Genomic DNA, 17,805 nt, shown 5'->3' on the forward strand with positions numbered 1-17,805 from the left:
ACTATCCCTGCAGTCAGAAATGGACTCTGGTTTCAGTCTTGCCCTTGCCAGATCAAACCAGCATCAACTCTCCTGACCACAGTCCATTTAACCACAATAAAAGAACACAAGGGAGACCCAGAAGAGACCCAAGGCCTGATGTGCCACAGGATTAACAAGAAAGAGAAGACTGCCAAAGTAAAGCATCCCAATGAGAGCTCCAGACTTTTAATGTAATTTCATAACCTTGAGCTAGAACTTATGAGGGCAGTAGTGGTAAAAAATCAAGCCAAAACAACAACAGCAGCAGCAGACCTAGAGTCCTAGAAGTTTCAACTGGCCAGCTTTGCTGGATTTTCACAGGAAATTTTAGCAGCATCTTACTACTGTCATGCTATATTACATTTAGACAGTTAATACCTGAATAGCATTAGAACAGGAGTGTAGATATTTCTTTTTTTGGTTTTACCTAAAAAGGCTGTGCAGGAGAAAATTATGCCTTCCTGTCCTGGCCTCATGTAACAACCTATGCTTTTCCTTCAAGAAACCAGTTTGTTTCCAGTGCTGGTCCTCACCTTGCTGGTTCCCCATGTGTCTTCTTGGCCACAATCTTTACTTGTCACGCATGTGAAGGTGCGTGTGCATCTGTACATGTGCCATTTCAATTTTCATGTCTCCCTCCTGTCTGTGATTCCATTTCCACACTGATAACACATTCCGTGGCATTCACGGAAATGGAAAGAAAGATCCGTCTTTCAAAGGAATAAAAATTAAGGAGGCCACAAAATATAAAACCAAAATCAAACACATACTTTGCTAAAAAGTCATGTGTTTAGGCATCTGTTTAAGAAGTGTGGGACTGATCCTGTGCCTAAAACAAACAATGCACAATATACTGGATTCTGCTGCTTGTCCTAATGAAACAGAGGCTGAGTCAAAAAAAATGGTACTGTTCTTGTTTAGAGATGGCAGAATCTAACTCCAAACTTCATCATACTTTGGGCAGCTTTAGCACCTTATTACTTTATTCCATGACTTTTGAGGTTAAACCATTAAGAAGTGAAAAGTAAAGCACATCCACACTGCGAGGTCTCAAATTCAGCTTTACCTTGAAGTTTGAATAGAGACATTTATTACTCATGGAAAGGGGCAGACTCTCCTCACACAGCTATTAAACATCAGTGAGCAACTGAGAAACCTTAGAAAGTGTGGGGACACTGCCAGGGGTGGGAGGCAAGGAACCTTGGTGTTACTTCTGGCCCTGCTATACACTTGTTCTGTGTGTGTGGGACTTCGGGTACACCATGAAATCTGCCTGTGGTTCAGCTTCTGCACGTCTTACCTGCCAGTCTTACCTCAGAAAATGTATTTGACACTACACTGGCATACACTGGAGAGAAATTTGGACACCAAGGCAGCAACAGACTAACTCACCGTTAAGCCAGGCATCCCACGAGGACCATCTTTGCCAGTATCTCCTGGGGGACCTCTGGGTCCTGGTGGCCCTGGAGGTCCAGGGGGTCCAGCTTGTCCTTGGTCCCCCTAAACCAACAAAAAACTCATGACAAGTTTGCTTTAGAGGCATCAACCACATAAAAACACACACAATTCACCCACAAAGAGAGCAAGACGGGCTGGAAGAAGCTGCCATGAACTGGACAGTGACTTCTTCACTACTTATGGCAGAAACAGCACTTTGCCTTGAAGACCAACAGTTTGTATCTGTCTGGTGACAACAGTTTGTATCTGTCTGGTGCCATCAGCCACAGAGCAGAAGGTTTAGATTCCAAACTGCTTCTCTTACCACAGCACATATGCCAAAATTTGGGATAGTCTTGAAATATTTTACTCATCTAGTTCTCCAGAGCAAGTGACTGTTTTCGATAAGCATCTGTTTGCTTCATGATTTGCATAATCATAACAAAGCTGAGGCGAAGAAGGAAAGTCACATCTGAGAATATACAGATTTGCACAGCAATTTTCCAAGCCCATGAACGATATATTGGTAGATTTCAAAAACAAGCATGGAAAATAACTGCTTTTTCATGAAGTTGTACATAGTTTTCCATCTGTTTCGGGAGGCTGTTTTATAGTGACAATTAGCTAGCTCTCTTCATTTTTACCTATTAATTTGCAAAAGTCAATTTTCAAGACAGTTGTCAAAACATATTACCTTCCCCTCTAAAAAAGAAAAGACATCCCAAAATGGTACTTTAGTTATTTCCAGCATGTCACTGCAAACCGCTGGAAAAAGCTGCTCTGCTGGCATCTCAAATGTGGATCACTTAGCAAAGCCACCCATAGTCTTTTAACTGTTAATACCATTAACAGTTGCTTAATTTCAAAGCCTTTTCAAATGAATAACCTGCTGTAAGAAGGCATCTGATAAAAAGGTACAGCAAAGAGTAAACTGAGTGTAAAGAAGAACCAGACTCCAGTGAGATGAAGCACTACCTTAATGAGGCGGCGTTTAATGAGCTGCTGATCAGCAGAGAGAAACCCATGATTGATTTTAGGAAACACCATCTGATCAGGCAGGTGAGGTCAAAGGTTGAAGATCAGAGATGAGAGAATTGAAGAATAGACATCAGAAGGCCCGAGAAAGAAATAAAGACATATTCATTAGATTTTTAATAGCTAATGTAATATGAACTGGTGCTTCTGCCTGAAAGAAACTGTGCATTTACTTTTGGAAAAAAATTACCTCTATTGTACAGGACATACTGCTTATGAATTAAATCATATACAATGACTTAAATGTGTAACTGCTTTCTCCCCAGATTTTGCGTGAGAATTCTGCATGTATATTAGTTTTTTCATTACCCAGGCTCTAAAACTCAGTATTTTTATATGTTGTTCTTTCAGCAAAGCTTCTAGAGACAAAGCACCAGTTCAACTTTCAGTCAGATTTTCTAACCAGCATATTGTGCCATGAAGAATGGTGTTATTTTCATAAGGACTGAAGCTCCAGCTTGACCAGATTGCTTCCTGCTTAATTTGCAAATCCACTTTGAAAAAATATGGATGTACAGAGTAAACCTCTGATATCTAACACAATTATCTGACTCGACATGTAACCAGTATAGAGTTCGCTGACATTTTCCACACTCATGTATGCCTCAGGGAAGCTAAACAACAGGAAAAACCTCATCTGAAAGTAAGATACTGACCAAGACCAGGGGGAATGTAGGCATTTCCAGGGGTAACACCATACACAGTTACAGATTTGATCCCACACTCTGCATCTGGAGTACTTAGATCAATGCAAAGGCAGTGAGGGTTGGTGTAGGTACACCATAAGGATTCACTCATATTCCATGTTAAAAACAATTTTTCATGTGCACTTTTATGCTGATACAGAGAGACCTGACTGAACAGGCACATGTCAGCCACAAACCTTGACGGTGAGGATCTGATTACTGTGCAGAGCAGCAACTGTGGGGAAGCCTGGCAGGCCCTAGGGACACAGCATAACATGGTACGAGAACAGCACAACACAAACATCACAGAGACACAATTTACTAACAGACAAACAGAACAAACACTACGTTTAGTACACCCCACACTGCCGACTGACAGGAAATGGCCTCTCTGTCATATGGGAAACAGAGCTGGGTCTGCACTGCACTGCAGATGCAAGCTCACAATAGGAGTATCAAGAGATTTTAGAAGGACACCATGAAGGTGTCTTTCCTTAAAATTACAATAAATTATGATCATTTGACAATTGTTAAGACTATCAGCCAGCACATGACTTAGCCATTTTCAATTGAAATGTACTACAGCACTTCAAAAAGTGAAAAGTAGAAAGACTCTGGATTGCTGCAGAACTTGACAGCAATGACAGTATACACTGAAGTACTTTGCATAATTAATATCCTGCTCCTCACATTCTGTTTAACATATGACATTCAGCACATAAACTGGTAGCACATACCTAACTATAAACACTGAACATAAATCTACTGCTAGATATTGGGTAGTCCATAAGGGCCATGGTCAAAATTTTCAAGACATACATAGCAGTATTTTCACATCCATTTTTACCCCTCAAGTGTTGTATGCCACATATGGTTTCTCATATTCTACTCTACCAATATGTGCAGAACTTGTACTGTGCTGGTAGGAAAAGGGAAGAGTGTGGTAATTGTGGCCTGCTGTCACAATACAAGGGGGTGAATTTTGCTCTCAGTTCAACACCTTTCTTGAGCTACCTTGTAGGGTTATGAATTAAACCTTCTGATAAAGCCAAAACCTTATGCAGCTAAGCAGTGAATTCCTACAGAGGAGAAAACCCCTAAGTCCTCTCCTTGCCTTTAGCATAGCACATTGTCAGAAGCAGAGGCTTGTTCAACGGCAGAGAGGCTGAGGAACACAGAATAAAATTTAGCCAGGAGCTCTAAGCCCCCTACATGCCCACAGACCACCTTTATGAGGTGGAGTTGGTAGCACAGCCCCTCTGGGGGCTCCTCCTGCAGCAAACAGCTGCACCATGGCAGCTTAGCACCTCCGAAAGGGGAGGCTGCGGCCGACTCTTGCTGCCAGGCAAGCGGCCTTCTGGGGAGTCCCGCATGAAGGCTCTGCTGTTGCAGCCCATGTTGCTGTAGCACACGAGCTCTTTGCAGCCCAGCTGGCCCAGGGCAGCCTCCCAGGTCTCTCAGCTGCAGCAGATTCTTTTAATGTGGCAAGTACTTGCTCTGTTCATCTCCACGTGCAACCACACCAGAGATCCTCTAGATCACAAAGACTGCACCAGCCTTTACAAAAAAGGCAGAGTAACTTTGTGATGCATACATGTTCTTCGCTGACATCTTGGAGTTGCATTTAGCATCTTTATTCCTGCTATACATCCATGAGATGAGGAAGCTGAGACCCTGTAAGTCGATCCCATAAAGCCAGTGGCTAAATGCAGCCTTCCCACTTCCTGGGATGAACTGTGGTGTGGCTAACTGCATTGCTCAGTGACCTGAAATCTCCTCTTTAGAAACAAATAAACAGAAAACAAAACCAAAAAAGGCTAAAACTCACAACATATAAAGAGACTCACTCCTGAGACACTGATAAGACTGGAATGATACATCATTTAGGAAACAGATGTATCAAATTTGCATTTATCTTATTATGGAATATAAGTTAAAGAAGTTATTAGCTAGTAATGTGCCAGAATCTTTACATCTGTGACTCATTAGCCCTGCTGTGCACATGGTCCATTTCTCTCCTAGATAAAACTACAATACCCATGTAATGGAAAGGAGCACAAACAAGAAACCTACATAAGAAGTAAAATCTGAATAGCAAGCAATAAATGACATTTATTGAAAAAATGGATAAACAGAAAATTTTTAAACAACTTCATTTTTTTATTTATCAGCATTTAGAATTACAGCACAGTAATTTTCAGTTACCTCTAAATTAGTATATTTGCAATTGGATGTTTTAAACTCATATTAATTTGGATTTATTTCATCTTCAACATGATGGAGAACCGAGAATTAATTAAGAAAGGCACTTATGCAGAAAATATACTGGTTTGTCATGAAAGATTTTTTTTTTCCTTGGGAAGAAATGGAAGACTTCGGAAAGATTTGTGTAGCTGTACACAAAATCATTTACATTCAGCACTTCGCAGTCCAGCCCCAGCATTTTCAAAGCTTCCCAACACCCCACAGGCAAGTTCAAGATCAGCTATCAGTCCTGCAGTTTTCTGCCTACATAAACAACACGTGAGAAAAGGGGACAATCCCATTCCTCCATCTGCAGAGTAGTTACTTCTTTCAGCTTGTTCCCAAGTAGGACAAAGCTTTCCTTCCTTTGCCCAAAGCAGTCATAATCTTAGACATAACACTGAGATACGTGCAATGCCAGTTTGGACCTGGATCATCTCCCCATGAGTAACACCCATCTTTGGAGAGAGCCAGAAACACGGGAACACTAAATGGAACCCAGCAAAGAAACTACAATGGGTCCATAGTTTTTGCATGTGTGGGAGGCTTTAGAAGGCATTGCACCCTCTGGCATCCATGAAAGATAATGTTGGCACACAATGTGCTTCTAAAAAGGCATAAAAAGAGCTGTCCTTCCCACAAAGTGAGTTCTCTTCCTTTCCTGTCACTGCTATAAATACAGCCACAAATATCCCCTGGATCTGTTTTATTTTTTCTCTATCTAAAGCTGTTCTGAACGACGGATTTAAAGTTACTCAATTTTCTCTTTATTTGGTTTGATTCTTGAACTGCACATAGGAAGGGTTCTTGTTCTCCACCCTGGGAGGCCCTAACAGAATACAAAACACTACAGTCATCAACAGCGACCACTGGTCTACTAAATTCCTCTGCTGACAGCTACTCAAGCTCACCCTGAAATGCTAGCTGGCTACAATTTCTAAACTAGCACAGTTGTTGCATGCCTCACTGCCATTTTTGCCCAAATGCCAAGCAAAACACAATGCTTGACAGAGGGTAACAGCCATGGGACCACCTTACCTACCTGGCAGCGTAGGTAAACCCTACTTGCCCCATACAATGGCTACTGAGAAAACCAAGGGATGCCAGAACATGGTATCATTCCCCATCTGAATTTATAACTAGATGAAATAGTTCTCCTGTTACATTCATCATAGCCTTGAAGGATGTAATTCCCACTAGCTGTCCTAGATTTTTCACAGTACTTTCAGCTTTGTCCACTGGTCCACATGAGGTCAATATTATAACCCTGTCACAAGGCAAGTATGGTAACATTAAGCAACAGTGTTACTGGTTTTACACGGCGCTGCATACGCTCCAGTTTGACTATTGCATTTGCTCAGTATAGTAAATGTCATAGTCCTCCCTAGGATTTTCCTTCTGACCTGCCAATAAACCCAAGCTGCACAAGCTTGCATGTTCCTGTGAAGACATGGTAAATGAGACAGGAATTACCACCTGCTGTTCTCTTGCACTTCCTAAGGTTACAGCCAGCTGCTGCTATTTCACATCAAATCACACAGGCTTCAGGCCAGAGTAATCCTGACACTCTTTATGGCTGCTCTGCCTCTCTCCAACACCACCTCCAGTTTTAATTAATCCCTGAGACTGAGTGCCAGTCCTGTGGCTAATTATTGTACCTTCCTTGGGGAACACAGTGTTTGGTATCACCCTGTACAGTGCCATGGACTCTCAGCAGGAGCTCTTTTATATAATCCCTTTTATCATAACTGCTGCTTTCTCCAGCAGCAAATCTGCTAACAAAAACAGTACACCACAACAAGACAAGAATCCAGAAATTTCTTTTCACTTTGGCAAACATTCAGAAAAGAGTTTTGATTTGAATACATTATATAATGATTCACACTTTGTATTAAAATAATAAAAACATAGTGTTTAAGATCTGGCATAAACAGATCACTGTAGAAGCATTATTTCCTATTATCACCTCTGTATTCACAGTGAATTCTACCTCACACTGCATTCAAACTGAATAAAAGTCAAAAAAGCCAACTCCTCTACTTCTGTCCGACCGATGAATTTTCAGCGAGGAAAATGTCTTTCCTACACAACTCAATTATGTGTTCTGATGAGTGATCACCATCTGACCTCCATAAAATACCCTTCCCGAAGGCAAACCTGCTACTCTCACTGAAAGTGGTTGTAGGCATCCAGTCAACTGCAAGATGGGATGGTCCATAACCAAACTGCTCCTCAAAGAAAAAATATTCTGTCCTGGCTTGTGGTTCTCTTCAAATTTTATACCTGCTGCACTTATGTGATGCAGGTTAAGTGGCTCAAGCTTCTTCTATGATGGTTATTAGGATTGGATTAAATTTTTTTAGAGCTGTTTTCAATCAAATTTGCCTAACTCATATGTTCAGTTCTGCAGCACTTTTGCATGACAGCTGTAGTTGGAGATACAACAACTTCATGATGTATTTTCAGTCACAGGACGGGACGGTAGAAAAAGGAACAGGATGTACAGAGACTTCCTTCCTCACCATTCCTCTGGCATTACTAAAAAGGGGCAAGATGCAAGCCAACTGGTGGAGAGCAAGACAAGCACTGCCTAGCTCTTAAGACAGGAATGACAACATCCTCGTCTCGGGAGCAGGTATGTGGCACTTTCTCTGGAGTGTCACAGCTGTTCTGCATTCCCCAAGGGAACCTCAGGAGCTGAACATCAAAGGCATAGCTTGGCCCTAGAGAGTCATTCACAGCCAAAAGGACACTCTTGTGAACTCTGACTCTCAAGTCGGAGTGTCCCAGTGCTTTAGACAAAGTTGGCAGCCAATACCATCTGAGTTCTTTCCTAACTTTTCCTCATTACAGAGCTCCAAGTTACCTTGCTCCAATTTGTTACCCTAGTTTCGCCTTAATGGAAAACAGGGGAGCCACAACAGCCCAACACCAGTGAAGTAGAACAGATAATTAGTCCCAGGAACGGAGAAGGTAAATACCCCTGCTGCCTCCTGGCAGATAAGGAAACAAAGTCTTAGAAGTTAAATTAACTGCTCACAGACAAATTGGCATTAAACCAGATGTCCAGAAGTTTTCTCAATGATTGTGCTTCAGTGAAAGTTATGTTAACAGAAGGAATCACTAATGCTTTTTAAATATTCTTATTGTGGCACACTAAGAGTGCAGTCTGAAACAGTAGCTAGATACAGCTTATAACTTGATCTATAATTTGATTTACACAGGGCAATTAACAACAGAAGAAACAACCATGAGTGTAATCATACTGGTAAAGTATGAAATTAAAGCAGCTCTCTGTGTCTGCTACATGTCTGAAGTAACATACAGTAAAACAGAAAATATGCTTTTAGACATAAATAAGAATCATCAAGAGCAGTAGAAATTCATAGAGTATGTTTAAATTATGCAAAATTGTATTTAATTAACGTAATATTTTGACTCTAATACTATACATTTTCACTTTGACAAGACGTTGAATGAGGATAAAAATTATCAGCATGAAACTTTTGGGAACAAGGCTTCCTCTAACATAAATGATTTACCTATATTCATTACAGTTAGCAATGTCAGCCTGACCTCACTCCAAAAAACTAAGTTTTGCTTTTGGGGAAGACAGGAAATCAGATTAACTTATATATTACTACTTATTTTGTGAAGCAAACCTGTTCCTTTCTTTAAAAAAACCAAACAATAACAAAGAAAACAACCCAAACCAAAATCAAATCCCCCCATATAGTACCAAATAGGATGGCTTTAAAGGAGGGTGAAAAGTCAATGGTCATGGTTTAATCATCATTCAGTAACTAGTATTTTCTAATTTATGACTGAGGTACTGATTCTAAGGACATGAATACAGATTTTCCATGCATTGTCACTAGGAGTAGGAAAAGGCTCAAAATATTATATATTTCCTAGAAACATATTAACTAATAATAATGCATACATATTAAAAAAGGCTTTTTAAATTTTTCATTTAAAAAAAATCAGGTCAAAATTTACTGCTTTCACACCTTCAATTTCCCTTTAATATGGGATAGTTTATAAAAGTTGTATCTATAATAGAACAAGTGAAGCAATACTTCACTTTTAAAAGAGAATTTATGTCTATATATACACACACACTTGTATTTAGTTACTTCAGTAAATAGACTGCTTCCAGGACTGGTTTTGTCAATATTAGGTAATTTTGAAATAATCTGTCAGCATAGAAAAGTAGAACTTGCAAAGCAATGATTTCTCTCTACCAGGCAGCAAATAAGTAGCAAATATATTAAAAGTAAACAGGGAAAAGGATTAACTAGAAAAGAACATTATATCTTTATCTGAACCTAACTGTTTTAACAGGACTCAAGGAATGTTTTTAATCTTCAAGTCAATAAAGGTTAACAAAATAAAATAAACTTCTGAGTTCCTGTCTTTTCTAGAACTTCATCTTTCCTGCTTAAGACATTTTTAGAGATATTATCAGTTCTGTGCCACCCCAGCCAACAGGAAAACTTACTTAAACATACCAAAAGGAGAAAAGCATTTTATGAAAATACTTAATATGGCTTCTGGGTGGTATCTCATTTCACCTAAACCAAAACCAATTTAAAACCAGCTGCTAGCTAATGATTTCTAGCCCTGATAAGTAAGAAATCACTCATGTATCTGAACTAAAGGACAGAAGATATTTATTATGTCATTTACAGAAGGGTGTTGCTTTCTGTTGAAGACTGAGGCAAAGAAGGCATTAAGTACCTCAGCCTCTTCCTCATCCTTGATTACCAAGCTCCCCTCCACATCCAGTGAAGACATTCTGTACCAGCTGTTCTGTTCCCAAACACTGACCTCTGAAGACCAATTTCCATTATCAAGGTACAGTCTCTTCTTGGACAGTACATCCTTTGCAATCCTACCATCATGATATTTTCAAAAGCTTTTTGTAAATTGGACTAGAGCTGAACAACAGGAACTGAGCAGCCTGATATCACCATCTAGTGTAACAGTCCACAGGCTGAACTACATCATTTTTAGTTTTCTCATGGCTCAGTACAGTAAAGCAAATCTCCATGGACATTTCATGAAGCCATGCCCTCTGCAAAAAGAAGAGCATCCAAAAGATGTACTTATATTACCATTTCTTACACTGGTATCGAGGAAAGCTAGTTCTGCATTTGACCTAAATGTTTAGTCAGCCACAACTTCACAGTAATTAGAGATCTGATATAAAAATACATAAAGAGATAAAAATATAATCTTTTCCTAGTAAGATCAGGACTCACCATCACTACCTTATTGGTGGTCTCATATGATTAAAAGCTATATTAACTTGCTGCTCAAACTCACACCCAGGGTATGAATTTCAATATCACTCACACTACTAGAATGTGTTTTGGCTCATATTTTCCACAGACAGCATGGACATAGGTAGATCAAGCCACATGGCATTATGAACTAGAGCCCTTATGCCATCTCTGCACAATGAAGGAGACTGATCCACACATTACTTCTGAATACTTACGAAAACTCCTCAGATTCTTGAAAAAAAAACCAACACAAAACCCCAGCCACATTATTCTAAAAATACAAGTACCTGACCACTGGGTGGTATTTGCAGGGTTGAGTTCTTAGTGTATGACTTTATTGAAGGCATTTTCAAGAAAACCTGAACTTCAAAGCAGTTCAGTATATATTCTACATGTCCAGTGACTGCAGACATTTTGAGATAACTGATTACTATTTTTGCAGTTTTGAAATTATTTCAGAAAGAAAGATCCTGCAAAAATCTCAAGGTGAAAACTTGGGTGGGTCAGAAACAGCATTATCTTTGCCTCTTGCAAAGTGTTTCCACAAACATCTTTTCTTTTCAGCAGAATTTTGGAAGTGTAAGGTCTCATCTTGACCTGGACAGTCTACATTTTATTCTGATTTCTTTTACTAAAATGCCTGGAAAGAAAGTAGCTTTTCTAAAGAATAAGGGTCATTTTGAAATTTCAGTCATAGCTTGGAACACTAACAGTTTTTGCTAAGTTAAATGCTTATTTCAAGCCGATTATGTAAAAATATAAACCCAAAGAAACATCAGGCACCTTACCTGTAAAAGATGAATTAGCATGAAAATGTTCACTGCTCTTGGATATTATATCCAATCTGTCTGCAAACTTGTCAAATCCACACATTAATGTCATGCCCCAGTGACTTTTGGGTACAATATTTCTCAAAAATAATATTGTATGCCATTACCTCCAAACCCGTTTATTTTATACAGGCAGTGATGGAAAACTACGTGCAAAGGTAACCAACCAGGACTAAATGGGTTTAGTTTCATTTGGTGCATGAGTGGCTTACACATAAAATTTCTACTAATTATATTGAAAATCCCCTGGCACAGCAGGTTGAGCAGATTCACCCTGAAGAGAGTCATCAGAAGAGATAACTGCTGTACCATGAAACATAAAATGGTCAGAGGCTTCATGGTACTTATTACTTGTGAAATATGCAGGTGGAAAAAGGAGAAGTTGTTGTAGAACACATTCAAAAGAGACTAAGGGAAAACCAATACTGGCTAAATTTCCCAAGCTAGACCCATATACTTAAATAGAAGGTATGTTACTGGAACATGCATTGACTAAAGAGTTGGTGAAATTTCAGCTTGTCCACAAGATGCTAGTCACCACCTCTTCCTCTCCATTTCTGACCTTATTGAACTCCTTTTCTGTAATCAGATATAGAATTCAGTCTCAAGTGCCAGCTGCTGCTGCAGATACAACTTTGTGATGTCCTTCTACATGAACTCCTCAGGTTGGATATTTTCTGCTTTTTATCTGCACTTGATTTACCAAACCCACAAACAGTCATAACTGTGATTTGTATGGCTCAGTAGCCTGACAGTACACGGAGTGTATTTTGGCAAAGTGGGACACAACAGTCTCTGCATAGCAGAGGTCCCACTGCAGTAACACTGACCAAACCCGAATCTTCTTATCAGGCGCTGCCAACACTTCCAGACCTGGCACTGAAAGCCACACATGCTTCACCACTCAATAGTTCTTACACCTCTTCAACATTTTGCCAAGATACCTGCATCATCATTCCCTTGTGTTGATACCACTTCATTTGTTCGCCAGTGTTCAGACCTCTGGGTCTTTCCCTGGAAGCTTCTCCAACAGTCATAATTCCAGATTCTTATCCTCACTTATGTAATATTCTTCCCAACGTTGCTCTTCCGTATTTGTTATTGCATCCCTCTCTGATACTTCCATCAAATGTTCTCTCCTGTTCTTTTGAACCTAAGGCCACAGTTGTGAATGTAAGAACATGCATCCTTCAGCATGTAAGGCCACTTAGTGCAAGCACTTACACATGGGCCTGTCTTATGCCACCTGAACGGAGCATCCTCTCCTAAGCCACAGGCACGGCACTGCTCTGCTTCCCTGCCATCTCTCTCCTCACATTCCCCATGAAGCTCTGTAGCACAGAACCAGACAAAATACCAGCCCACTATGGCCTCTGAGAGATACTAAATTTGCTTAGAAGTTAAAAGGAAATTTTTTAATTATTCAGAACCTTTAGTTCATGTATTAGTTAGCTTAGAAAAAAAGCACGTTGCTCTTGCTGTTTCTCTCTACTTTCTTTTATTTATTTGAGTAGTTTTCCAACTCTTCTTATTGAGTTTCAACTGAAATAATATTTAAAGCTGTTCACTCTCAGGCTGCTGTCTTTATGATGTGCAGCCCTAGCACCAAGCATAACAGGACACCTTGGTAGTTAATAGAACATCAAAATCAGCTGTAAAAGCATGTTGTGACTTTAGATAATCTTACTGACTGAAAAAATTTAAAATCCAATTAAATCAAATTATATGAAACAAAACAGTAGAATAAAATAAGGGTGCAAATTCAAAATATTTAACATAGTTAACAGAAGAAAATAATCCATGGAACATACTGTTATGGAAAAAATTATAAACATGTAACTGAAGAGAGGTACTATATTATCTGAACAATGTAACCAAGCGTTTTCTAATGAAGCACAGATGTAAAGAAGAGTGAACTAGCACAGCCAATCCATTTGAACTTACACTCCTGTATTCCTCTATTTCTCTGTTAAAATAAACATGATATTTAGAAATTAAAAGAACCTTTACATTTCCTAAATTAAACCATGTTCTGTCTGGATTGTAACTACAAGGTGATAATATTGCTATTATTAAAAATATTAAATACATATATGTCAGAGAAAAAAGCTAATACATGCATACATTATATTTGTTTATAATTCACTAAATATTAGCTACATTTTACATGAAATCCAGAAATACATTTATTAGAAACCCCCTGGCCCTCTGCATTGTGGAAGCCCATGCATGGCGTGAACACATTGCTGGGGAAACTGAATGGTTTGGTTAGGAAAGCCAGCTTTATACAGCAGAGCAAAATCACTGTGAAACCTGCATCCACTCATAATGGAAACTGTACCCTATGGAATCACTCAAATCTTCCCAGACACTACCTGCTCACGTTCAGATTACTGTCCTGCAGACACTTCAACATGCAGGGTAAATGCAGCTAATAAGCATAATTAGCTCAGACAGTGTATTTTAATTTAGTTTTGCGCTAAAGGCTAATTGCCTACTCAGCGAAGGGGAAGTGTAACATTTTTTTTAAGATGCTTACCCGAGGGCCCTGATCACCTTGATCTCCCTGCAAAGTGGAAAGATGAGATGATAGGTTTAACACAGCATCTGTGTGCTACCCAGCTCTCTTACATAATCTAACATTTCACTGCATCAATACAAACGGTCTCTTGAGTTCATGCTGGGAGGGCTTTCCAGTCACCTTGTAAGAATCACCCGAACATCAACTCACCTTCTCGCCTTTTGGACCAGGAGGGCCCTGAAAGAAACAAAGGCAAAGATTAATTACTGATACTGATGAAGTCCTGGGATGCAGCAAGAAACAGGTCTGCGCCAACCTGCAATTTCTTCCCAACTATGTATTTCCTTAAAATTTTTAACTCCAAATGCCCGGGCTATTCCAGAGACGGCTTCTTCACTCTACTAATAATAGGAACTGCATGCTATTCCTTGAAGAGTTTGCTAATACTGTGTGTTGAATCAGTCTACTTAGACAAGCAAAACTATGCCTGAAATGGCAAAATTTCTACTGATTTCACTTAGGGACAATAGTTTATCTCCTATCAGATAATAAAAGTCTTCTAAGACTGTAAAAGTTCTTTGCAAGTGCACTTAATGAATTCAAATACATATAAATCTGTCCTGTATTTTGGCACCCTCCTTGTCTTAGATTGCCAAAGAAAAATAGATTAGGAAATCTAAAATTAGTGTTTTCATTCCTTTTTTTGGCAATACTGATGTTTAGTCTCAAGCATACTGTTTAGTCAAAATGAGCTCTTTGTGTAACATGATTTTGCAGGAGTATAACTTTTTGTTACTTACCACCCAACAAACAGTAAAGTGACAGAATCACAAATATGGAATCACAAATATTCTATTTTTATTGAGCACTTTCCAGAAAGCTAGCAGCAGATTTCTAAACCACTTGTTTTTCAGGTTAGTATCTTGTGAACAAAAACGCCATCAGTCTGCAGAAAACTCGCTGCTGAGACAGTGCAGACTCTACCTCCAGCTTTCTAAAAGATATGCAGGCGTTTCATTACAAAGAAGGACCTGAGATACATATGAAAGCAGCTGTAAACAAAGAAGGAGCCATTCCAGCTAGCATGGTTCACTGTTAATAACACAAAGAAAGTGTGTGGCAGTGTGTGTGTTTGTGAGGGTGTACGCATGCAGAACAAGAAGAGATTGTCTCCAACAACACGGGCAAAAATTCACGTGGTTCACATAAATGCAGTGGAATGGAGGTCAGTCTGCTGTGTATTAAAGACTTGATCAACCACAGGAAAGTCTTTGAGAATCCCTGTTGTAGCCAGTTTTCTGCTTAGTTTTAAGGGCTTCTGATGCATGCCAGAGAAGAGCATCTGCTGCTAAATATTTCAAGGAGTTAAAGCATATGCCTCTCCTTCCATGGTCTGCCATGTCTTCTGTCTGCTGCCAAGGACAAAGAAACAAGTCTGCCTCCTGATGTCCCTACGACTCCTTCAGGCAGGACAGCGCTCACTGCCGGCTGAGTGGAAACTATCTGCTCAATTAACTATGACCCCCGCCCACTTTGTGTTGCCCTGCAAGCACTTAGCCTCTTTAAAAACAAATTAAACAAAATAATTTAATGAATAAATACAACCTAGCTGCACCTTTAAGGTCTCTCCATCTGGTTTTTTTTTTTTATACTTTTACTGTCCTTTCCCAGTTCACGTGTTCACAGAAATACATACCAAAAACTACACGCAGCCCTGTCTACTTTTAGCTACAGTCCCCACATACAAGTACTGTGATGTGACATTACAGCACAGCAGGTCTGCTTTAAAACTTTCACATACATGCCACAGAGCTTGTGAATTTGCAAACTCATACCATCAGTAACACAGTAATTGCTAGATGGGAAGAACTAAACTCAGTGCTGGCTGTTGCTGCCTTTTCCATAGTGAACGCTGAGCACAAGTGAAAGGCTGTGCTCACATGTTCTACCTCCTTGAATTATCAAGCCATTACTGGCTCTGAATATCTTACTGGCTGCAAAGTGCAAATAGCATGACCCCTATCTGCTACAGTCAGAATCCAATTTCTTGGGCCTTAGGCATGAAATTATAGATAACATGACATGACTGAGACTGTAAACAGATGTTGTCTTGCGGGAGCTGTTGCTGCCTTCATTTAGATGCTCAATGCCATTCTTATGCCCAAGAGTGGCCCTGCTTCTGATGGGTTTTGGCTCATAACTTTTCTGAGGGGTGCTTGCCACAGCTCTGCCTGTTGGTAGAAGCTAAGACAGGAGAGATCACATCAGCTGCCTGAACTAAGCTGGCTCACTGAAACAGAAACAATTTAGAGCTCACATGAGCGGTTCAGCCACCAGATCTGCAGGGCTACTGCACTGTCTCCCTGGTACAACTGCTGGCAGTATGTTCAGCCATCTCCAGCTGCACAAGCAGCCCCTGCCCCTACCCTGCCTATTTTCCACCGTTCAGAGTTCTCTCAAAGCACAGTTCATACCCATACATGTTTTTTAGTAAGACTGAATCATATATCTCTTTTTTTTCCCTCCTTTTTCTGTGCAGGATTTTCTGAAAATGACCTGTGCACATCATAATCAGAATTAGTTTTGTGTCTCATTGTTCGGTGTTTTCTCTCCCTAAGTGGCATATACCATCATCTCTATCAAGTCACCTTTCCAGCCCACAAATTTTTCATGTAAGTCTTCACATGTATCTGACAAGGTTACTGTACCAGGAGTTAAAAACAGCTTTCCAAAAGCCCACAAAAGCACTTCTGGTGTGAACATTCTCACAAGTTTCTTCCCTTGTATTTTCAATGTTTTTGCTTTCCACAAGAGTCTTGAAAAACAAACAAACAATTGCAAACTAAAATAGCTCTTTTGGATGCAAGTGAAGAGAACCAGTGGGGTTTCTTGAAAATAAAAATTAATGCAATACTTTCATGGCTCATTCACCCATCTCTGGCTTTTCCCCCACTGTTTCAATTGTCCTCTATTGTTTTTGCAACTTTAAACAGAAAATTCCTATCCTCAGCCTTTGACATCTTCTTTCCATTTGTGCTGAGAAATTCTCCCAAGGCTTCTACTGCAGAGTTTATTAGTGTATGTACACTGAGTGGAGGCAGGGAGGAAGAAAAATCTGAGGAGAAGTTGGGTTTGTGGGGGTGGGGTGTGATTAGGAGACAGATTTGTTTAAAGGAGGGCAAGGTTTCTTCTGTTTAAGGGTACAGACACAAAGCACAGAGTGAGTAAAATAACACTAGTTTTGTAGGCCACAGCATAGACTTGCTGCTTTTTTCCCGGGGAGACTTCTGTGCTTTCGTTTATGAGATGGCAGAGATCAAACCGTGAGCTGCCGAACAAATGTGAAAGCATTTTGTGTAAGTTATATGAAACGTCTGAGGTCAGAGCATTTCTGAAATAACTTTACAGTGTTTTCACTGGAAACAGAGGCTCTTTTCTCAAAGTGCAATTATCTACTCCAGACTACTATACGTTTCCAAGGAGAGTTTATAGCCTGTTTCACATAAGCAAGGCCTTGTAAATCTCAAACACATGCAAAATCTGCATTCATAATTAGGCGAAAAATACTACTGTTTTTAAAACGAGGTCTCCTAAAGCAGACTGAAAGGCCTCCAGGCACCTGCCAGCCAAGAACAAAGCTGAAATCAGGGTCAAGTCCAAAGAACAGCTATGTTCAGGATTACCAACACGTGACCCCTTTTTCTTTTTTCCCCTTTTTTGCTATCAAAATCCCATTTCCATTC

At 39.8% G+C, this 17,805-nt stretch overlaps 1 protein-coding gene across 20 annotated transcripts in view; it reads right to left on the minus strand.

Annotated features, from left to right (window-relative positions):
- COL25A1 (collagen type XXV alpha 1 chain) overlaps positions 1–17,805 on the minus strand; it is a 304,844-nt gene that overhangs the window by 89,316 nt on the left and 197,723 nt on the right. For 15 of the 20 annotated variants that reach the window (XM_042050064.1, XM_042050063.1, XM_042050061.1 and 12 more), the window contains 4 exons: positions 14,273–14,299; positions 14,081–14,107; positions 2,434–2,505; positions 1,414–1,521 (listed from right to left, as the gene is read on the minus strand). In XM_042050064.1, the coding sequence (XP_041905998.1) occupies positions 1,414–1,521; positions 2,434–2,505; positions 14,081–14,107; positions 14,273–14,299 (234 nt within the window). Of the gene's footprint in view, positions 1–1,413; positions 1,522–2,433; positions 2,506–3,376; positions 3,437–14,080; positions 14,108–14,272; positions 14,300–17,805 lie in introns of all 20 variants that reach the window. The other 5 variants (XM_042050069.1, XM_042050066.1, XM_042050059.1 and 2 more) reach the window with 2 other exon arrangements.

Source organism: Corvus kubaryi, unplaced genomic scaffold (assembly GCF_017639235.1).
Source record: "Corvus kubaryi isolate FWS band 111438036 unplaced genomic scaffold, C.kubaryi_AGA036_p1.0 71, whole genome shotgun sequence".
Taxonomy (NCBI): domain Eukaryota; kingdom Metazoa; phylum Chordata; class Aves; order Passeriformes; family Corvidae; genus Corvus; species Corvus kubaryi.